The sequence below is a fragment of the Peromyscus leucopus genome, chromosome 2 (assembly GCF_004664715.2).
Source record: "Peromyscus leucopus breed LL Stock chromosome 2, UCI_PerLeu_2.1, whole genome shotgun sequence".
NCBI classification, from domain to species: Eukaryota; Metazoa; Chordata; class Mammalia; order Rodentia; family Cricetidae; genus Peromyscus; species Peromyscus leucopus.
The window spans coordinates 99,576,402-99,599,883 of record NC_051064.1 but is presented as its reverse complement, the minus strand read 5'-3'; the positions used below and the strand labels follow the sequence as shown (position 1 = coordinate 99,599,883).

The following is a 23,482-nucleotide window of genomic DNA, read 5'->3' as shown; positions in this document are numbered from 1 at the left end:
CTTTCATTCAAGAAATATGGTATCCAGCTCCCATTAATGATGGCATTTCATGAAGGGATTGGCTTATGGGAGTGTTGTATGAATCAGGCATATAGGTGCCTTTTATATAGCATGAAAATTGCAATACATATCTTACAACACATAAAAGACTTACCATTTTCATTAAAGATATGTTTTTGTAAAGGAAATATAGGGCGACTCATAAAGTTTTCATCCAGGTTAGTAAAGGCTTCTTTGATTAAGGCAGGCTACTTATAATCACTGAAGACATGATTCCAAAATCCAGACTGATAACATTCCCATACTTCTTCACAAGCTGAAAGATATTGCAATGGTTAGAGGTGAGTATGCTCATATATGTGTGTCCAGGGATGGTAAGCATACATGCAGCAAATGGTAATCATATTGACAAGTCCTCATTTCCTTGTGAATGATAACCCTTGGTTTGTGGAAATGGTTTTGATTTTCTTTTCTTTGCTACTGCACTAAACTCAAATTCACAGCAAGAATGGAATTTACCTATACAAATTCATTAACAGGAATCACTGAGTGGATGGTGTTATAGTGTGTATCCCTAGAAGAAGGCTTGAGTACATAAATTTGAATAAATAAGCAAATTCTTTAACTCCAGCATTCTGCAGTCTAGGGAAGGCAGAGAACACAGTGTATACCACCTGCCAAAGACCAAGGTCTGTCTGTGCAAGTCTGCTGTAGCAAGCACAGAATAAGAAAAATATTTTTACATCAATTGATTGATTGACTGATGGTGTATATGTGTGTCTCCTGTGTGTGTGATTGTGTGTATGTGTGTCTCGTGTGTATGTGTTTGTTTGTTTGTGTGTGTGTGTGTGTGTGTGTGTGTGTGTGTGTGTGTGTAATGGGTGGTGTTGTGCATGTGGAGGTCAGTGGACAATTTTCAGAGTCTGTTCTCTCCTCTCATTGTGTGAGTCCAGGTGATCGAATTCACATTACCAAGTTTTGCAGCAAGTGCCCTTACCCACTGAGCTACCTCTCTGGCTTGCAAGCATGGAATTCACAGTAAATAAAAATACCATTTAATGACCGGGCGGTGGTGGCGCACGCCTTTAATCCCAGCACTTGGGAGGCAGAGGCAGGTGGATCTCTGTGAGTTCGAGGCCAGCCTGGACTACAGAGTGAGTTCCAGGAAAGGCTCAAAGCTACACAGAGAAATCCTGTCTCTCAAAAAACAAACAAACAAACAAACAGAACCTTTTAATGGTTTGCTTGCATAAATAACTATGATAGCAGAAGCAATAGCAAAATAACTGTGGCTATTTAAAGAACAGAATGTGATTTAGAGGAGGGCTATGGTAATAGAAGCAACAGAAAGATGGAGAAGCAGAGCCTTGAGACAGCACAGATGGGTCATGCAGCAGATGGGTCACAAAATTCTTGCCTAATATGAAAAAATTCAAGTGTGTTCTTAGGAGTCTGATCTGATAAGATGTTAAAGATGAATAAAAGGAAAAGAAAGAGAATGGAATGAGCATCAACTCATATAAGACATCCTAACAGTGACTTGGAATTTATTAAGTAATTTTCCACATACAACAATCATATAAGGTATACTTAGAACCATTGTATGTTGGGGTCCCATTGTTACAGCTAGCTTAAAGAACATGCTAACATCTAACCTGTGTATCACATGCCCACTTCAGTCTGATAGGACTTTTTCTTGTTTGAGTAACATTCCTATAATAATTCTGTGAACTACTACAGAGAAAGCTAAGAAATTATGAGTTGGAGAGAAGTACAGTTCACACATGCTCAACAAGCAGCCCAGCTTCTTCACTGACCTCATCCTGTTTTAAATGATGTCATTTTAATTTTTTTTTAAATATCTCATCCCTTTACTTACACTAGACATTTGTTAAACATTCCATCGAGGCACTGCACAATTGATTTCACTTTCTATCAAAGGCTAGGCCCAGAGCCGCTTGTCCATCTAGATTTCATATGATATCACCATTGATTACTAGAATCCATAGGACTCATTTGACTATAGACTGTTCTGTGTTTTGCCTGTCATGCTAAGTCTGGGAGTAAATATCTCTAGTTATCAAATGCCATTTTTCTTCTGCACAGGATTTGTGGAGACAGTAAGTATTGAGTCAAATCATGTAGGTTCAAGCCCTTGTTTTGTCATTATCTCACTGAACAACATGGGGGCATCAGATCACCCTTTTCCTCAACAGGTTTACTCAGTGGAAAATGGAATGCTAGTAGATGACTGCTAACATGACTCCATGTGTGCTTATCATGGAGTCTGAATGAAGGGGAGCATAAAACCCAAAGGGAAGGTCGTGGGTCAGCTTGTGAGGACTGTTTCCTAATAGCAGAATTAAATCTTAATTTACCTAAATTGTATCATTTAATTCTATTGGTTTATACCCAGATATCAAAATGTAAACCCATAGAAAATACAAAATAAAGGAATGAAATATTACTGGGCTGGCATGATGTTCCCAGTCTCAATGTCATCATTTCCCATTGCTGCACCAAGGGACACATCACCCAACCTCATGTGACTGTGTAGCAAGACACAGATCGAATATTTTAACTCTGACAAGATAAAATAAAAGCATGTCTTTTTATTCTTGCAACGTATAACAGCATTTGCCAGGAGCAAAATTCCAAAATTTACTCTCTTTTGCCAAAATACAAGAAAAATGAGTTTCAACAGGCCAGAGATCTCTTTAACTTTCTGCTTCTATGCCCTGGAGTCAAACACCATCAATATGGGACCCTATAAGGGGCTACCATGGTGAGGTTCATGGTTGCCATCTTGTCACTTGGTGTACCTATGTGTCTGTCCTGAGTTGAGTCTATGAGCTGAACTGTTACTTCTACAACTGAACTGCTATACAGAGAATTCCCACAGAATCCCGAGAAAGAATTATGGCTCACATTCTTCTTTTGCAGTAATAAGGACATCCCTTCTCTATGGGACACTTATGGGATGACCACTGGCATTTGTCCTGTAGTGAGGTGCAGCTGCATTTTTCTGATGGGGCCATGCAGTTTGCAGCCATCTTCTTGCTTACCAGCTCGTGCTGTGCTGCTGAGACTGAGGAGTCAGCAGTGCTGAACACAAACTGGGGCTATTCAGATCAATATACAAAGTCTTAAATTTCCCTTTGAACCGCCACTCACAAAAGTGAGTTCCCAGAGCTTCAAAAGCTCGGTAAGTAAAATATGGCCCTAATGTGTGCATCAGTCTTACAGTACACCACACAAAATGTCCCGTCTGACATTACTTAGTTCATTCACTAAGACTCAAGGAAACCTCAATTTTATTGAGATGGCACACATGTTGGAAAGATGGGAGAAATAAATATTTCAGAATAGTTATTACAAAATTATTCCAAATAACGGGAAATCTTAACAGGGAAATGAAAGATACAGGTAAGAGAAGCAAAGGGGTAAATTCGAGGACCGACAGCTGCCGTGGTCCAAGTGGAGATGTGAAGAGAAAGCTTGGCAGACAAGTAACGTGAGAACAGGCCTGGGCAGTGGAGAGATGAGAAGCAGGTCTACCGTGCACAGCACACAGAAAGCAGAGGGCAAACAGCAAGACCCAACACCACAGATATCACAGCTGTGCACCAATGTCCTGAAAAGCAGGATAAAGAAAATGTAGATGAGAGCATACTTGAAGAATGGTGGAAACTTCCTAGTCTGGCAAAATACAAACCTTCCATGAAGACCCCAACAGCATAAAGCCACATGTAAAGCAAAACCACCACAATCAATATGGAAACGGAAAACAAAATCTCTTCAAAGCAGAGAGACAAAACAACAACAACAACAACAAACTTTAATACTTATGGTGAAACCACCAAGGCCAGCAAGGGAACAGAAGGGGAACAATAAGTGCAGCAGATTGTCAACCTAGTGTTCTAAATCATGGGAAAGACAGTGTGGGAATGGAGGGGAAAGGCATTCTGAGGTGGGGCAAAGCTAAAACATTTCCTTCTGCTATAGCCTCTTCTGTTGGAATGGAGAAAGACAGTGCTTGAGGTCAGAAAGAAAACCGATAACTCGAAAGGTCAGAAAAAAGACAGTAATGGAGGAGGAGTAAGGGACAAAGACAACAGACTTCTCTGCTTTTGAGTTCCAGCTGCACTGGACACTGAAGAACAGGTCAGTGTGGGATGTGGGTCTCAGTGTGTGGGGACAACACCTGAGCAGTGTGTCCTAGAGGGGAGAAGTCTCCTCTATGTTTGCAGTCTCTTTACTTCACATGGAAAAGGTGTTAGCAAAGTCTCAGGAGCTGCATGTGAGTGTTGACCAACACCAAGCAGTGGCTGGGAGGACAATAAAAGAGAGAGAAAAAGTGAATAAAAAAAGCATCTACTCAGAAAGTGTCCAAGAAGCTCAAGGGAAGATAGGAAAGCAAGAATGAAAACAGAGCAAATAGACAAACCGCAAAGCAATGGAACACTAGGTTTAAGTGTTTATATATAAACTGTAAACAGAGGTGTTCTAGCTTCCCCAATTAATGATGAGATTTGAATAATAAAAAATTACTCAATTATATGTTGTCGAGATGAATGCATTTCTAGTATTGTAAGTAGATAAAAATAAAAGGACTGAAAAGCATATGCCTTTCACATACTGATCAAAAGGGAGCATGCAGGATGTAAGAGATCAGAGAAAACTCAGGCAAAACAAATTTACTCTGGATAAAGAGGGTCATTACATGGCCACATGGTTAAGTCATCAAACGACCTGCCAATCTTAAATGTGTACTGTGTACACAGAACAGACTTTCCAATTAAATGAATTAAATGAAGAGCTCCAGAACTGAGTGGAGAAGGGGACACTCTCCCAGTGGAGCTGGAGACTTGGCTGTGGCTTTCTTAGTAACTGATAACATCAGTAGGTGAGCAGTCAGTAATGATGTAGAAAAAATAAGGCTCAGTAAGAGAGAGCTAAAATCTATACAAAACTCTAGTCAAGAGGAGTAGAACACACACACACACACACACACACACACACACACACACACACTTTTTATTTTAACTGCAGAGTCGCAGGGGTTTTACACACATTTCTTAAAGTGCCAGGGTGTATGTCTCTATCATAATTTACTATTAGGTCATCAAACAGACCTTGGCATATTTAAAGAATTCAAATCATACAGTGTGTTCTCTGACCACAGTGGAATCACCCTGGAAGTATGTCAAGGATAAGAAATCCTCCAATTATTTGGAAATTAGCTGCGTGGTTTTGTTGTGGTGGTGGTGGTTGTTTGGTTGGTTGGTTTTGGTGTTTGGAAATAGGGTTTCAGTCTGTAGTCATGGCTGTCTGGGAACTGGCTCTGTGTACCAGGCTGGCCTTGAAATCACAAAGATCCACCTGCCTCTGTCTCCTAATTGCAGGGATTCAAGGCCTGAGCCACTACTGCTCAGCCTAGCTATGTATTTCTTTTTTTTTTTCCCTTTTATTTTATTTTACAATACCATTCAGTTCTACATATCAGCCACAGATTCCCTTGTTCTCCCCACTCCTGCCCCCTCCCCTTCCCCCAGCCCACCCCCCATTCCCACCTCCTCCAGAGCAAGGCCTCCCTGAGGACTGAGATCAACTTGGTAGACTCAGTCCAGGCAGGTCCAGTCCCCTCCTCCCAGGGAGAGCCAAGCGACCCTGCATAAGCCCCAGGTTTCAAACAGCCAACTCATGCAATGAGCACAGGACCTGGTACCACTGCCTAGATGCCTTCCAAACAGATCAAGCCAATCAACTGTCTCACCTATTCAGAGGGCCTGATCCAGTTGGGGCCCCTCAGCCTTTGGTTCATAGTTCATGTGTTTCCATTCGTTTGGCTATTTGTCCCTGTGCTTTATCCAACCTTGGTTTCAACAATTTTTGCTCATATAAACCCTCCTCTTGGATATCAACGTGTGGAAGGCTGGCTGCAAATAGATCCATATCTGTCACCGTGCACAAAAACTTAAGTCCAAGTGGATCAAGGACCTCAACATAAATCCAGCTACTCTGAACCTGCTAGAAGAGAAAGTAGGAAGTAGTCTTGAATGCATTGGCATCAGAGATCACTTCCTAAATATAACACCAGTAGCACAGACACTGAGAGAAACAATCAATGGGACCTCTTGAAACTGAGAAGCTTTTGTAGAGCAAAGGATACAGTCAACAAGGCAAAGGGACAGCCTACAGAATGGGAAAAGATCTTTACCAACGCCACATCTGACAGAGGACTGATATCCAGAATATATAAGGAACTCAAGAAATTAGACATCAAAACGACCAACAGTCCAATTAAGAAATGGGCTACAGAACTAAACAGAGAATTCTCAACAGAGGAAACTCAAATGGGTGAAAGACATTTAAGGAATTGCTCAACATCACTAAACATCAGGGAAATGCAAATCAAAACAGCTCTGAGATAAGCCTGTCAGAATGGCTAGCTATGTATTTCTTAAATGAGCACTCACAGAAGCTAACTAACTCTTTGGCCTGGGGTTAGCCACTGTGAGCAAGAGTTTTAGAGTCCCGCCCACCTCCACGCAGTCCCGGAAGTGGCAGACCCAGCAGTTCAGGATTAGGTCAGGACAGAACCTGGCACCCTCCTCCCTTCCTACCTGTTGGACCGCCAGGTGGGGCTGCTTAAAGTCTATCTGGAATATGTTGCCCACGAAGGGCAGGCGTCGCGGCCCTGGGGGAAGTTCTTGGGGCGCCGGCTTCTGAAGTAGTCAGACAGAAACAAGAAGACGACAGCAGCCAGCAGCAGAGTCCGGAAATGGAGCGCGGCCCAGATGGCGGCCACCAGGGAGCCCGCGGCGGCGAGCATGGCTGGTATTCGAGCAGACTCCAGAGGACTGAGGGTCTGAGCTGAGGCTCAGGGCTCCTAGACTTACAGGGCTCTCGGCTAAATCTATTCCTGTCCCCTCTGCACCACACCCCTCCGTTTCCCCCGATGCCCTTTGACCCAGACAGCACAGACACCCTGTCCTCACAGCCCCACCCCTCCTAAACCGAGGTCTTAGCCACTCCTTCCTGTTACCCCAGGACCCAACCCCCAAGAGGAAGCTCAGAGCTCTCTGCCCTGCCCCTTCATAAGCTTAACTACATAAACCTTCAAACTTCAGTTACATTACAAACTAAGAAGAATTTGGGTTTAATTTGGGTAATTATAACTTACACTTACTTATAAACTACTTTGGCACTATGTACATGATAGAAAACCTAAGCACGTGTAGACAGTACATAGATGCGCATAGCTGTAACTGAAGGTGGGTTCTTGGTTGTCCAATCTGATTTTGGAGCTCCTACTTACATCTGTAACTTCACAGTTTTAAAGTTGCACCGTTTGGCCTGTTGATGTTTTCTTTTCTTTTTTGAGCATTAAGCAATTACTAATCGCAAGTTTATACTCACAGTTGTGAGGGAATATTAAGCAGAAACTTGATTTTTAAAGACCCAGAACTCAGCCTGAGCAGTAATGAGGCTTTAAGCAGGTTGAGCAGTCGGTAGCTTGGTTTTAAAATAATGTTTTTTCCTTTACTTTAAATGGGATGAGATAAGAACTTTGAAATACTTAGGTTTTGAATGGGACCTTTTGTTGGGATTCTATCTCCCTTCAGAAATCCTAATCGTGAATAGAAAAATTTTAAAATCAAAAGATTTTTGAAAAGAAATATGTCCTTTTTACATGTATTACAGCTCAGTAAGAGTCTTAACATTTTCATTTATATATTAAGAATATTTTTGGAAACAATTCATTTTAATAAAGATTTTAAAAATACATTTCTAAAAGGCATTTTGATTAACATAAAGCATTTTATGTCATATAATTCTTATTCCCATAACTATTACCTAATTGAAATAAAATTTTAATCAATTTTTTATTAGAATCTGTTTGGAACAAAATCTTTGCCAAAATCTATGTGCATAACATTAAACCTTATAGCTTAATGAAACATTAGTCGTATAATTCTGATGAATGGTGTTTTATACAAACAATATTTTAGGGTTTTTATAAAACATTTACTAGACCCCCAAATACCATTTTAATAAGTTTTAAGAACTTTAGCCTAGCTGTATAAGGCAGTATATATTTATCGAGCCTTTTAATAAATAACCAAAACATCCACATTTATAAATGTACTTGTGCATTTTAACCTCATATATATATATATATATATACATATATATATAATTATATATATACACAAATATCAGTACACAATGCAAATAAATAAAAAATTAAAGTGATGATAAGATTTGTCAATTAGTTTTTGTGTGGGACACAAAACAGCTTGTGGAAATAATTATCAGAGACAACCTAGACACAGTTAAATGCAATCCAGCTGTGCTCAGTATAATAATCAAGTAGAAAGCTTATATATCCCTATCTCTTTATGATATGAAGAAGGCTGAGTAAAATGATGACAAGGTCAAGTTTATCATGTGGACTTAAGACAACATCCTTTTCTATTAGAGCTAACTATCTGAGCGCGAAATGTATTTACAGATAAAACGACCACACTCAATGTTATTTCGGTTTAAAAAATTCTCTTTTAATTTGTGGTGGAACTAAACTACATTTCCCATGCCTGCTTGCATATCTAAATGAAAGAAGGGGAACTATATGAAAGTATGGCATCCTGGACTGACTATCAGCTACTTGCTTAGTGCCAATCTTGCCTGTATTTTATCCTGGTCTACATAAAGATGACCTGTCCAATATTTACCTGACATTTAGTCATCACCAATGTTTAGGTGGCTACTTTTCCCTCTAGACATCCCTAGTTTCCTTATAGATCAGAAATGATTTCATCTACCAATAATCTGGGGGGACACATGCTAAGTTCCCCACCATGATGAGATCCTAATACACATCTGGTACAAAGTCTAAAAAAAGCTGGAGTTTTAGCATCTTAAGACATCAAAAGGCATTAAGTCTTATTTCACCTATTTGGCCTATAAAAGTCAGCCCCTTCTCAGAAAATCATGGGGGTGGGGAAGCAGGCAGTCTCTTTTGTCTAAGCAATTAACTTTCCATAAAACAGAGAACATGAAGATCAGGGAAGGAGCAGAAAGTCCCTTGAGTAGTTTAGGGGAGATGACAGCATCCTAATGTGATTTGAATCCAGAATGTGCTGCTTTCTTAAGCAGCCCACATTGTGTCTCAGGATTCTCTCTTGTAGGCCATATAGAGTGAGTTGCTCAGGACATTTTGGAGCATAGCCTTTATGAAGACGTCTCCTAGAAAAGTCACATATTATTCATCTAGGGTTTGGATGGGTCTAGATTTCTATCTTTGGTGCCAGTGATACTTTTCAATACTAAGTGGGAACCCAACGTAACTTGCGAGCTATGCTTCGCAAGAAAGATATGGTGAGTGATGATCAGGCAAACTCACCAACCATGCTTCAAGATGGATTCTGGCATGCGCACCTACAAACCTTAGTTGGGATAGAGATATAGCTGTACATTGTCATCTACAGCAGCCTGGAGAGTTCCCCTAGACTTTCTAGGACCCAACTCACGCCAAATCAGGATTTTTGGCTTGTGGTATAGTAAAAAAATCTTTTAATGAAAGCTTAAGCATGAGGATTAAGAGAAAGAAAGCTCCTCAATGGGAGACTAAGACATCCAAATGGAGGTGAGAGAGAGATCTCCAGTGGGAAGTAGCCTTTATGACTTTTAAGCATAGCATGGGATGTCCTCTGTTTTTGTTTTTTTTTCTTAAACTAGGCCATAAGCATCTTCTCTTTGGAAAAGAAATTTTGCTCCACTTGAAGATAAAGAATGATGAGACAAAGTCAGAGGATGATAGGTGAGGTATGGGTATGAAAATAGTTACATTTCTTTGACTGTTGACCAAATCAAGGGAGATTGGAGCCTCAGAAAGTATTCACCAAAATCTACCATGAAGCAGTTTCGATAGAGGGAATCCATATTGCTACCTGTCTCATCCAGTGAAAAGTGGTTTATTTTGAAGGGTTCCACATTTGGGCACCATAACTGTTGACACAAAACACAAATTTCATCTCAAAGAATAAGATCTACTGTAGTTGAAAGTTTTTTCCGGTCCCACCTGGCCCCACGATCCCACAGCTGCTTACAAAATAATCACACAGAGGCTTATATTAATTACAAATTGTATGGTCTATGGCTTCAACATCTTGCTAGCTAGCTCTTTCATCTAAATTGACTCATTCCTATTAATCTATATGTTGCCACATGGCTGTGGCATTAGCAGCCTGATGGCATCTTGTTGCTCCTTTGGCAGTGGGATGGTATCTCCTCAACTCCACCCTTCTTCTCTCATTATCTCTTTTGGACTTTCCTACCTGGCTCCATCCTGCCCTGCCATAGGCCAATGCAGCTTTATTTATTGTCCAATGGGAGCCAAACATATTCACAACATACAGAAAGACATCCCACAGCAATCTAGTTTATTCTGGATATAAGTATAAGTAAGCATGACCTAAGAATACAGATTGAGTTAACCCTAAATTCCATGTTCCAATATGATAACAATTTCATGAAGTGTTATAGTAAGAGACAAAGGAAGTCATAAATCATGGGACTCTTCACATACATTGATGGACCCCCTCAGAAATCTCTGAGGCTGTTACCCTCTGATGATAATCTCAGTATTTTCATTGGTGCAAGTCAGTCCTCTGCTCAATTAATATATCCCAAAGTTTACACTTTAGGTCATATACAAAGGTCAATTAGTGACTAATAAGGGCTCTAAAGATAATCTGCATCTGGCCCTGGGCCTGCAGCACTTCAACCTCTGCACAGTCATTACAGTTCTAATCAGTTAATCAGCCTTGCAGAAGATGTTGAGGAAAGTTCTTTATAGGAACATCCATTCACAAGGGCATACTGAGGAAATCAAAATTGATGCTTGTGTAACCATAGAAAATACTGTTGTTTTTTTTTTTCTATTTTTGTACCCCCTGAATTATAGCAGATTAGATTTTGTAAACTCAAGTTGATTTCTAAGATAGTTAGGGTGAAACAATCCTCCCCCAGAGTTCCTGGAAAAACAAACAACATTCTAGCCACTTCATTTCTGCATTTAGTTTCAAAAATATTGTTAAAATTGCTATTTTTGGTGATTGAAAGTGTGTGTGTGTGTGTGTGTGTGTGTGTGTGTGTGTGTGTGTGTGTGTGTCTATGTCTGAATACTTTGGAGTCCTTTAGGAAGTAGAGGCTTCTAGAAGAAGTAAGTCACTCTAGGTGGATTTGAGTTAGTTTAGCTTGGCCCCCCCACTTCCTGTTTTCTCTCTCAGCTTCCTGTGTGAATACTAAATATGGTCTGGCTTCCTCCCCATTGCCTGGTTGGGTGAGCCTCATACTCCTGGTACAATGCCTTCACCATTATGACAAACTCTGTCCTCTGGAAGTATAAGGCAAAACAACTTTTTTTTTTTCTAAGTCAATGTTTTGGAAGGTCAGTTTTATATCTTGGCAAAAGAAATGGAAGGAATGTAATTGCTAAAATACTTTCTGCTCAGCAAACTTAATAAGTAAATTTGAAAGATTAATTTTAGAATTAATTAATTAATTAATTTAGAGCTCCCTTTGTATGATTTCTGGGCTTTTTTCTATATGAAGTAGACATATGTTTTGTCTGTATTGACATGTATTTTTATCCTTTATTATATGAGGTAATTGTTAATTGATGATATATTTTTGTTGTAAATGAAGTTATGAGTCAACATTTTAATATCTAACTTGGTGTACAAATTATAAGATTATCAACATAAAACTAGTGTCACAAAAAGGCAGTATTAGGTTTTAGGGTCTCTGTTTCATTGTATCAATAATAAGAATATTTGTGTTTGGAACAGAAAATGTTCTTGTAATATCTATAGATATATATAAAATCTATGTAATGATAACAGATATAACATGACAAAATGTAGAAAGTTTGTCTACTTTTCAGTTTTCAGATAAGTTTCTATGAATGTACAATGTCTATGTCTATAAATGTCATTCACTATTTGTTTGATATATAGAAAGAAATTGATAAGGCTTGTAGAAAAATAAATCATAAAGGAAAAGAACTCTATGTTTTTAGCTTAACAAAAGTACTGTTTATAAGGGGCTTTCTCTCCTTTATAGTTAAAGCAATTAGACTTAGAATATTCATTTTATTTTAATGAGATAGGAAGAGAGTTATCTTTAAAAGAATTTAGAGGCCAGGAAGTTGATAAAGTCACTTGCTTCCAAGCTTGGCAACCTGAATTGGATTCCTGAGACCTAAGTGGTAGAAATTATTCACATACATGGGTGTACACACACACACACACACACACACACACACACACACACACACACACCATTCAATAAATTAAAAATAATAAAAACTATTTAGTACTTTATGTGTACTGTTAATTTTATCAGACATTTGGCAAAGTTAAAGTTTATTTAAGTATCAGCTTATGTTAAAGTATTATAAATAACCACTTTTTTAGGTGCTTGTTGAAATATATGAAACATGAAATAAACCCTCTTAAGCACTTCAGAGTGTACAGATCAGTAATTTTAAATACATTCACACTTTTTATATTGAAAATTCATACAATATTTGCTGGTGGCAGTTTCCCCTCTCCATCTCCTCCCAGATCCTCCCCACATCCTACCCATCTGACTCTGCACCTTTTTGTTTTTTAATCTTTAGAAAACAAACAGGCAAATATAAAATGAAAACAAACTGTATTTTTTTAAAAAAATAAAAAAACACAAGAAACACACACACTCCATAAAAACACAAAATTAGAGACCATAATATACAAGCAAAACACAAGTAACAAAAAAAAACTTTATAAGACAAAAAGTTCTACAAAAACATCATTGAGCTCTTTTTGTGTTGGCCATCTATTACTGGGAGGGAACCTGTCCTTAAGTGTGATATTTATACCCAGTGAGACACTATTGAAGAAAGGTGACTTTTCCTTTGCAAGTGGTTGAAATGATGATTTACAAGCAAGTATTTTTAAGTGATTTGAGGGATGGAAGGTGACTCAGTGGTTAAGATCAGTGATCATTTTTACAGAGAACCAGACTTTGTTTCTGATCACCCATATCAGGTGGCTAACAACCACCTGTACCTCCAGCTGCAAGAGATATGATGCCATGGCCTCTGTAATTTCCTGTGCTCATATATACATGCCCGTACATAAGCAAATACACATGATTAAAAAAACAAATATTTTGGTTTAAAAATTGATTCAATGCATTTAACTATCTATGTAACTTCATATCTCTATAGACATATATAGAGCTGTGTGTCTAAACTTTATGTAGTATGTAAAAATTATCAGAATTAAAGGCATGTTTTACATGAAAATCTAACACTAACTGAATGTGCGCTGTGTCCTTCCTTGTATTATGCATGATATTTGTGGATAAGGCCTATTTCACCACAAGACTTAATGAGAAAAACTGAGTAGGGAAATGTAACCATCTTGTCAGGAATGAAGATATTCAGGAGACATTTTGGGCACCTCTTTTCATTATCAAACTACTGAGATTTTGCTTTGTAAGGAACTGAACCTTCTACAGGAAGGAAAAGACTAGGAGCTAAATGCCAGAAAGAGAAGGGATTTGTCTCCCAGAAAGGGATTTCACTTGGTACTGACAACTTGTCAAGCCACCTTAGAGTAGAGACTAGATCCAAGACAATGACCATGAGTGGGATCCCATCATTACCTAGCTATGCATATCCCTGGACCCATATTTAATTCAAACCTCATGTTAGATCTCTAAAGGTAGATTTGGAGTTGGGGACACTGGACCTCTTTGATCTTCCTCTCAATGTGTGTACATTGAATAAACCTATTCTTTATATTCATGAAGTCTTATTTATGTGACCAGCTGAGCAAGATAGACAAGCTGGACTTGTTAGGGGTTGCTGGGGTCCATCTTCTGACTCTTCCAATTCTGGGACCAATCTAAACTTCAATTCAGAAGTATCAGGATCGGGGTATGTTAAGTTCCATAAATGGACCCACAGGCTAAAGGCTAAATTTGTCTATCAGAGATTAGCATCACCAACCTGACCAGCAACAGTGGCTAACACAACCTGGATTGAGGTTTGTAAGATGGTGTAGACACCTGGATGGTTGGGCAAGGCAGAGCCCACTCCCCAGCTTTCTTGGCTCCCTTACTACTCAATTCTAGGACTCCATGCAGATCAGGAGTCCCAAAGGATACTCTCAGTCATCTGGCATATGAAGAAACATGCAGAGCAGAAATACTACTGGAGGACAGCAGACTGAGAATACTTGGGCACTATTGGTATCTGTGGTGGTTTAAATGAGAAATATCCCTCATAGGCTTACATATTTGAACACTTGGTCTCTGGCTGATGGTGGCGATTGGGAGAATTATGAACCCTTTAGGAGGTAGAGGCTTGCTAGGAGAAGAATGTCTCTGGGAATGTCTTTGAGTGTTTATAGCCTTGGCTCACTCCAGTGTGCTCCCTTTGCTTCCTTCATGTTCATGGAACTGTGATTTCTCAGTTTCTGACTCCGGTCCCTGCTGTCATGTCTTCTCTGCAATATCGGAGTCTCCCTCTGGAAACGCAGCTAAAATAAACTTTAATTCTTAAGTTGTCTTTGGTCACGTAGTTCTGTTACAACAAGGGAACATTACTAACATTGATACTGGAACTAGCCTTTCGATAGGAAGAAGATACATTTCTTTGGGGGGAAGTGGGGAAGATAATGGATTTTGCAACTAGCAAAAATGATTCATTACTGTAATCAGAGCTTAAGAAGCTATTCATTCTAGTAGGATCCCAGAAGACAGTAGTAATGTGTATAATATGGAGTGGGAGTACAGCTCATGAGGTTTCAAACAGAAGCAAGGTCTGTAACTACAACTAGGCTAGAGGAGACTCTTTGTATGATGTTTTGTCAGAGTCTGGCTGCCATCTGTCTTTGTCATCAGAACTTATGTGAAGCTAGATTTAAAAGCAATGGATTCATTACCATGACAGAGGAGATTTCAAAACAGCCTGATATTTAGTCTGTGGTTATTAAAAATAACTCTTCTGCAGGTCTACCATGAAAAGGATGAAGTAGACCAGAAATAAGTACAAAGCATAGTTTAGAGAGCAGAAGAACATTAGGAGGCTTAATGATAGAGTCAAGGAATGTGCTGAAAGAGGCTGTCATAGTTAAGAAGGTTAGCAATCTTAAAGAGAGGCTTGCTGCTCTGCACTGAAACAAAGGGAAGGGTGCCCAAGAGCAACATCCCACCTATAAAGCAGCCAACCTGTGAAACGAGAAAGCCTAAAGGGCTGCTTGTCCCCAGAGGCAATTGCTTAACATAGGAAGGCTGGTGCTAACTTTAGGGAAATAATTCCAACCACAATTAACATCAGAAACAATCAGACCTGTCCCTAAGAATAACCCCATCAAAGAATGGAGTGAAGATGTTGCAAAGCTAAGAAGAAAGAAATTAAAGAAGATGCTAGACAATGGAAGGACCCTTCATGTTCATGGACTAGAATAATCAGTATTTTTGAAATTTGTTGTATTATCAAAATCAATCTGTGTGCTCTCCTTGACAATGCCAATAATACCTATATAGATATAGGGGAAAAATCATAAAATTCTATGGAAGCACAAAAGGCCAGTAAGTCAAAGCAATCCTGAACAGAGAGCACTTGCTGAAGGTACCATAGTACAATTATACTTTTGAGCCACAGTAACAAAATAAGCATGGTATTGACACAAAATACATGTGTTGAACATAGAATAGAATAGAGGACCCAGACTTAAATCCACACTGCTACAGACAAATGATAACATGTGCATCAACATGCAGGGTTGGCTACATGTCCTAGATAAACCAGTTAAACAAACCAATTAATAGTAAAAAGCAAGCTAGGCTTGGTGGCCCATGCCTCCCAGCACTTGGGAGACAGAGGCAGGTGGATCTATGTAAATTCAAGACCAGCCTGATCTAAAAAGTGAGTTCCAGGACAGTCAGAGATGTCACACAGAGAAACCACGTCTCAAAAAACCAAAACCAGAGCATACAAACAAATCCAAACAAACATAAAAAAAAAATGTGTAAAAGGCAGAAAATTTATTTATTTAATTTGGTCACAACGAAAAAAGGGACAGAGAGATCTAGGTAATTCCTATACCACACCCATTATTGAGGTCCTGAGATGAAGCTAACATTTAAATATGAGGCAAGAGATATTGCTAGCTAAGCGTCTAGCCAAGATGTGGTTCGACCCATCATTGTCTCAGATCGAAGTCTCTTAGTAAGTTCAACTGAAAAGTTGTAAATCTTTCTCCAGGAGACAAGATCCTTTTCTGAAAGGGAATTTTCTTCTCTGGCCAGACATTAGGTCTTCAGATCTGTCTTCTCTAGTAGGAGATTTCTGGGTTAATTCTAATTTCTTGGGGTCCATGTTTTTAATAATTTGATATCCAAAGAGAGAGGCATGAGTGTTTATTTTGAATATACTTATTGCTGTCAGACATACTGGTGGAATGTACAACAAAAGAGATAAGTAACCAGTGAAGGGACTGGAAAAAAATTTGTCCGCTATTCACTTAGCAAGTGGCTAATGACTAGACTATATAAAGTACTAACAAACAACCCAATAAATTGCATAATAAGCTGAACAGATGTGTCTCAAAAGAAGAAATACAAATGCTTAAATATATAAAAAATGTTTTCCACATGTTTAGCCCCTGAAAATACAAATGATAACTCCACTGAGATGCCATGTTACCCAAGTCAGAATGTCTATCATCTCTAAAACAAAAGCAACCTATGTTGGTAATGAACTGTTACTGAGTTTGTGAGCACTGGAGCCTCAGGCTCTGGCAGCCTTAAGACTCTAGACTTGGTCACCTGTCTATGGTGGTATTGTGTTCGCCAAAAAATATTGTGAACCCTAATAAACTTCTCTGGGGTCAGAAACAGAACAGCCACAATATTAAACATAGAAGTTAGGCAGTGGTAGCACATGCCTTTAATTCTAGCATTTCAGAGGCAGAAATCCATGTGTTCAAGGATACAGCTAAGCATGGTGACTCACATCTTTAACTTCAGAAAGCAAGCCTTTAATCCCAGGGATTGATGGCAGAAAGCAGAAAGGTATATAAGGCGTGAGGACCAGAAACTAAAAGCGTTTGGCCTGGTTAAGCATTTGGCCTGGCTAAGCATTTCAGGCTTTTGAGCAGCAGTTCAGCTGAGACCTATTCTGGATGAGGACTCAGAGGCCTCCAGTCTGAGGAGACAAGACCAGCTGAGGATCTGGCAAGGTAAGATAGCTGTGGCTTGTTCTGTCTCTCTGATCTTCCAGCATTTCACCCCAATACTTGACTCTGGGTTTGATTTTATTAATAAGAACTTTTAAGATTCCTGCTACACCTGTCCTCAACAGGACAATTGAACAGACACACAGAAAAAGGAGATTCATTCAATGTGGCCATGCTAGGAAGAAGAGTAAAGAGGTCCAGTGATTGCCCAAATCCATCTTTGTTCCTATCATCAGGTTGAGGTTTAAGTGTAAGACAAGAAATGCTCACAACTAGGCAAGACTGGCCAAGGCTTAATACCCCCCATCATTAAGTATAGTTGTCTGGAGATCAGTGTCTCCTACGAAGTAGTCTGTCAAGTTGTCAAGAGGATATAAGTTCCTCTTCATCCTTCTCCCAGCATGACTTTTCTGGAGAAATGCTAATTCCTTAGGGACAATTCTTTCAATAGTTTAATATCCAATTTGAGGTGGGTGCACATTTGACCTTTTAGATGATCTTCATGTCACCACAGCTATAGAAACTTTAATGATTGTTGGTGATAATGAATGTAAATAATTAATCTACCCCATATGGACATAAATATACAAGATCCTTAAAAAACTAAAGATAGGCTCTTTTTCGTGGCACCTCCTAGGCGGTCGGCTGTGTCAACATGAAGCTGAATATCTCCTTCCCTGCCACCGGCTATCAGAAACTCATTGAACTGGACAATGAGCGCAAGCTTATATGTTCTATGAGAAGCGTCTGGCCACAGAAGTGGTTGCTGATGCTCTCGGTGAAGAGTGGAAGGGTTATGTGGTCTGAATCATTGGTGGAAATGACAAACAAGGTTTTCCCATGAAGCAAGGTGTGTTGACCCACGGCAGAGTGCGCCTGCTGTTGAGTAAGGGGCATTCTTGTTACAGACCAAAGAGAAATGGAGAGAGGAAGCGCAAGTCTGTTCGAGGATGCATCAAGGATGCAAATCTCAGTGTTCTCAACTTGGTTATTGTAAAGAAAAGAGAGAAGGATATTCCTGGACTGACAGATACTACTGTGCCTCATCGGTTGAGACCTAAAAGAGCTAGCAGAATCTGAAAGCTTTTTAATCTCTTTAAAGAAGATGATGTCCGCCGGTACGTGATCAGAAAGCAGTTAAAAAAAGAAGATAAGAAGTCCAGGACCAAAGCACCCAAGATTCAGCATCTTGTTACTCCACGTGTCCTGCAACACAAACGCCATCGTATTGCTCTAAAGAAACAACGAACAGAGAAAAAAAGGAGGAGGCTGCAGAATGTGCTAAACTTTTGGCCAAGAGAATGAAGGAAGCCAAAGAAAAGCTCCAGGAACAGATCACCAAGAGACATAGGCTGTCCTCTCTGAGAGCTTCTACTTCTAAGTCTGAGTCCAGTCAAAAATAAATCTTTAGGGTAACAAATAATACCTTAAAAAAACCCTAAAAATAGAACTTAGGTATAATCTAGCTACTCCACTCCTGAGCATACACCTAGAGGAGTGAAAGTCAGGATGCAATAAAGATAACTGCATATCCATTTTTCGTGTAAGCACAATATAATAAAGATATTATATTAATTTTTCCTGGGAAGATGTAGACAAATGACCATTCACCTCAGACAGGACAGCAATGAAAGAGCAAAGTGCTGTTCTACCAATGCCCAACTTGTCCAATCAATGTGTCTATTGAACTTAGTCACAGAGCATAGGTGAACCAAACCTTTTATTGAACTGTCTACAAGGCTGATCATCTGATAAGGTTGTCAGTGTATGGAGAATATGGAGAGATTAGAATATTGCAAGTCCAAATTACAATTTGTATCATTCTTTCCAATTTATATCATGTCCTTCTATAACTAATATAGGTTTGTCTAGTACCATCTGCCTGGTTATGCACTGGGAATAGAGGCTAACAAGTTATAGAAAGTATTTTTTAAGTGTTTTAGAGAAAGAACAGTTGATTTTGACACATCACCTTTTGTGGCTTCTAAATGTTATAGGATCACGAGTATGTGGTATTTGGCACTCACAATCAAGGAGAAACAAAATGATAGAAGTATTTTCTTTTATCCAGGTCTAACTTGAGATCAACTCTGATTAGTGTGGGCCTCAGGACCAACTTTTGAAAGTCTAAACCTACAGTCAGCCTATCTGCAGGTGAATGCACACAACCTGCAACCTTAATGAGTGAGTGACTCTCCTGAAGAAAGATAATACTGATTGATATTTTCCATTAGAGGGCACTGTTTATCCTCCAGTCTGAGATTAGGCCAGACTCTAGTGCAAACAGCATGTATTTCCTTTTTAAGGCTTGGGTCAAATTGATGCAGTCTAGGAGTATCTTGTTTACTGTCTGTATGAATAAAGGGACATATATTGGAACATTTTATATCTCCTTCTATAATAGACTTGGCAAAAATAAAGATAGTAGGTGGGGCCACACCTTGACTGAGACTACTTGCATTTGCAGATCCTTGGCTCTCTAGTTAAACTTTCATCTCACTATAGGACTCTGAGGATGACTCGGGTAGGGGGTTTCTGGATCTCTTTGTACCTCTTTGAAATATGGCCAAATCTAATAAATATCTTTTTTATGTTTTCCACATTTAATTTAGCTCTTATTATTGGCTCATTTAGGTAGGGTAGTGAGGCCTGGCTTGGAGCACAGGAAAAAGCCTTTTAGACTAACCCCTCTTATTGATGGAGAACTGAATTCCTCCATGTTTCTTAACCTCCGTCAGTAGTGGCAAAGACTGTAATATCCTGTAACATTGATGGATCTTCCTGCATTTTGTGTAGTTAATTATTGCTAACTGGAGGGCCAGCTTCCAGGGAGGACTAGGGCATGCAAAAAAAAAAAAAAATCCGTAAATGTGGCAAGGACTAGACATTTTCCATCTGGGAGAAAAATAAGGAAACGCCCACTTTCTGATGGTAACTTTCTCTTGTACTTCATCTAGAAAAAAATCCTCTCTGAAAATCTCTCTTGTTCTCTCTCTACTTAGCTACTCATCCTCTCTCCTCAGCTCTCTCTACACACACAGCTACATATCCCTTTCAACACACACACACACACACACACACACACACACACACACACACACACATTCCTCCAGTCAAACTCCAGATAATTATATGTTATATTTTCAGGGGTGGATCCATTCTCATAATACATGATAAGTCATACAGTTTCTCTCAGACTAGGGAGGTCATGCTGACCAGCCAGTGAGCAATGCTTGGCCATGCATATAGTTCTTAGTTAGTCAGGGCTCCTATACAGAGAATGACAGTGAAATTCAGGACCTAAATAATAAACAGTTTGTTGGCTAAACCTTGAGTGGTAGTGATACATGCAGAAAGTCAATTCCTGCAGACAACTATGTCTACCAAAGTTGCTTATGTCTGACCTTGATTCAGCAATAAACACCTGGGAATTTGTCCTTGTGTATTCATCTCCAGGGGCAGCTCATTTGTTTTGAATTTATTCTGAAATCTAAAATAAGCTACCTTTGTGACTGAGAATTCAATTATTTCCTATGTCAGTCTGAGTAATGAAAATATCCTAGTATTATTTCTATTCATCAGAATTATACAGCTTAAACAGAAATTATCTTCCTGACCATCTACAGCTATATGTGTGCCCAATATATGGAATGTTTACATGAGAATAACACACAAGCAGTGAGAAAACACCCATAGCAATTTTTTAGAGAAGAAAAGTAGTGGCATATGAGAAAAATTACAGACAGAAACAAACCAACTCAGTTAGTGACTTCCATGGTCTTTGCTAAGTGGGGGCCTCCCATCAGAGAATTATTTGTCTGATAAATCGACTTGTTGAATATCAGTTGTCATCTGCTGTATGTTCCCATGGCCTCTGGTAAAGTCATTGCTACCAGCAGCTCTCGGCATCTAATCTTAGCCTGTCATGCAGGGCCTACTATTCAGAAAACTCTCTGATGTAAATGTTGACTCTCATGTATCGGAGGTCGGCCAGCTTCTAATGATTACAGGAGTTTGGAAGGGTCCTGGCTCCCTTGTGGGTCATGCCTCTGATAACTACTTTAAATGTCAGGAGGTAAATTTTTATCTCCCAATTCATATGTAGAGTAGGGTAGGTACAAAGTAGGGGCATGGATCCTTTCACCAGATGAGAGACTTTCATGGGCTTTGTAGCATCTCTAGAATGCCAAGATTTAAGATCATATAGAGAATTAAAGTTGCATGTTGGAAGAAGTCTGTGAAAGTCTTGGAGTAGGTGGCTACAGTATTATTTCTAAAAGATACTGCCCTGATTTTGATTTATGTTACAAAGATGTGAGATTCTTTGAGCATGCCATGATAAGATTCCTCATCTTTCTCTTTTGGTGCTCAGCCCATGAGTTGACCCCTCAGGCTTGAAAGAGCTCAAGGGAACAAAGCCTTACTATGAGGAGAAGACCTCTGGAGTATATTTCCACAACTGCCCAGCTTTTCCTCTCAGGAAGCCTTCTTTGTTACAGAGTTACCAAGACAGCTTTGCCTCGAGCCTGTGCTTTCCTAGGCCTCTGCTTTGTGCAAGCAACCAATCCATATCTAGCCAGACCGATTGCCTTCTCTATTCTAAGATCTTCAAGGTTTTGCCTTATTTGAAATATTCACTGCAGCATGGTTGATCTATGTCCCTTTGTAAGAAGGTGGTGGTGAGAAGATTCACTTCTTGAGACAACTTTGTACACTAGGGGTCAGGCAGAAAAGAAGAGCATAAAGGTGTTAACTACATTGTCCAAAACTAAGTGAGGAATGATGGTTATATATTACATTCACAAAATGTTTGTATAATTCTTGAGTGGGAAAGAGACTTATTCTTTATAGCATATCCAGTGAACTTAGAAAAAAAAAGGAGATGTGTTTAATGGGTGGAAATTTCCACTAGGAGTCACAGTGAGTGTCTTTCAAAAGGTCCTGATTCAATCCAGTTACATGATACTTGGTTGTGGGTCCCACTGCTTTCAGGCTTCAGTCTAAGGCCCCCAGAACAGGAGGCACCTCTTCATTAGAAAAGGAACTAGTTGACCATTCAATCTAAACTAACATATAATACTAACAAATTCCTTCCACATGATCAGATATAACCTGTGAAAAAGGAAACTCTCCAGATTTAGGGTTGGGACAGGATTTTGGTTTTGTCTTTTCAGAGGAATGAAGGCATTCAACTAAGGCATCTGAAGACCACTGGAAAAATGAGACATCTGAATGAAAATGATAAATCATTCCAGAGAAAATATCCCAAGAAAAAGAATAAATTGGCCTATTGGTATATCATATTTCCAACAGAATAAAATTTCATAAATCTTTCCAAATGTTTCTTTCTTCTGTTCTCTACAAATATATAAGACAAATGGCTTTTCATTGTCCCAGTTCATTTAAAAATTAAAGCTGGCTTTGGAGTAATGGTGTGGCTCTCTTCTTCTCTAAACCCAAGCACGCTTGTTAAAGAAAAATTCAAAATCTCTGTCCCAAGCCAGAACAGCTACCCAATATGGGACAGAAGAAAAACTGAACTTAAGGGACTTTTTTATTGTCACTAATCTCATAATTCTTTAGTTTTAGTTTTTGTCTCTTAAAAACATTTCTTAAGGTACAAATATTATGTCAAAATTTATAAGATTTATATATATTGATGTATCCAACCGTCTTATTAAATAAGAAACACAGAAACAATGTAAAAGAGAAAGCCGAGAGGTCAGAGCTCAGAGCTAAAATCTCACCCTTCCTCCTGCTGTCCCAGCTTCGCGAAAAAGAGACCTACTTCCTGTCGGTTCGTTTTTTTTATAGTATGTTGTTCTGCCTTCTCATTGGTTGTAAACCCAAACACATGACTGCCTCGTCACTGTCTGAATGTACAGCCCCCTAGGTCTTAAAGGCATATGTCTCCAATGCTGACTATATCCCTGAACACACAGAGATCTTATGGGATTAAAGGCGTGTGCCACCACCGCCACACTCTTGCTATGGCTCTAATAGCTCTGACCCTGAACACACAGATATCTATGGGATTAAAGGCGTGTGCCACCACCGCCACACTCTTGCTATGGCTCTAATAGCTCTGACCCCCGGACAACTTTATTTATTAACATACAATCAAAATAATAATTCAGTACAATTAGATTACCACCACATTTCCCCTTTTCTATTTTAAT

The 23,482-nt window shown here is 39.2% G+C and overlaps 1 protein-coding gene and 1 pseudogene across 1 annotated transcript in view; one reads left to right on the top strand and one right to left on the bottom strand.

The window, feature by feature from the left end:
- The window catches only part of LOC114693759 (cytochrome P450 2J3-like), a 29,861-nt gene extending 22,838 nt beyond the window's left edge, over positions 1-7,023 (bottom strand). The window contains 4 exon segments of the mRNA XM_028870292.2: positions 155-241; positions 244-316; positions 6,627-6,709; positions 6,712-7,023. Coding sequence (XP_028726125.1) covers positions 155-241; positions 244-316; positions 6,627-6,709; positions 6,712-6,835 — 367 coding nt within the window. The 5' untranslated portion in view covers positions 6,836-7,023.
- A 10,935-nt stretch (positions 7,024-17,958) lies between these two features.
- Positions 17,959-18,706, top strand: LOC114693792 (annotated as a pseudogene).
- Positions 18,707-23,482: the final 4,776 nt, after the last annotated feature.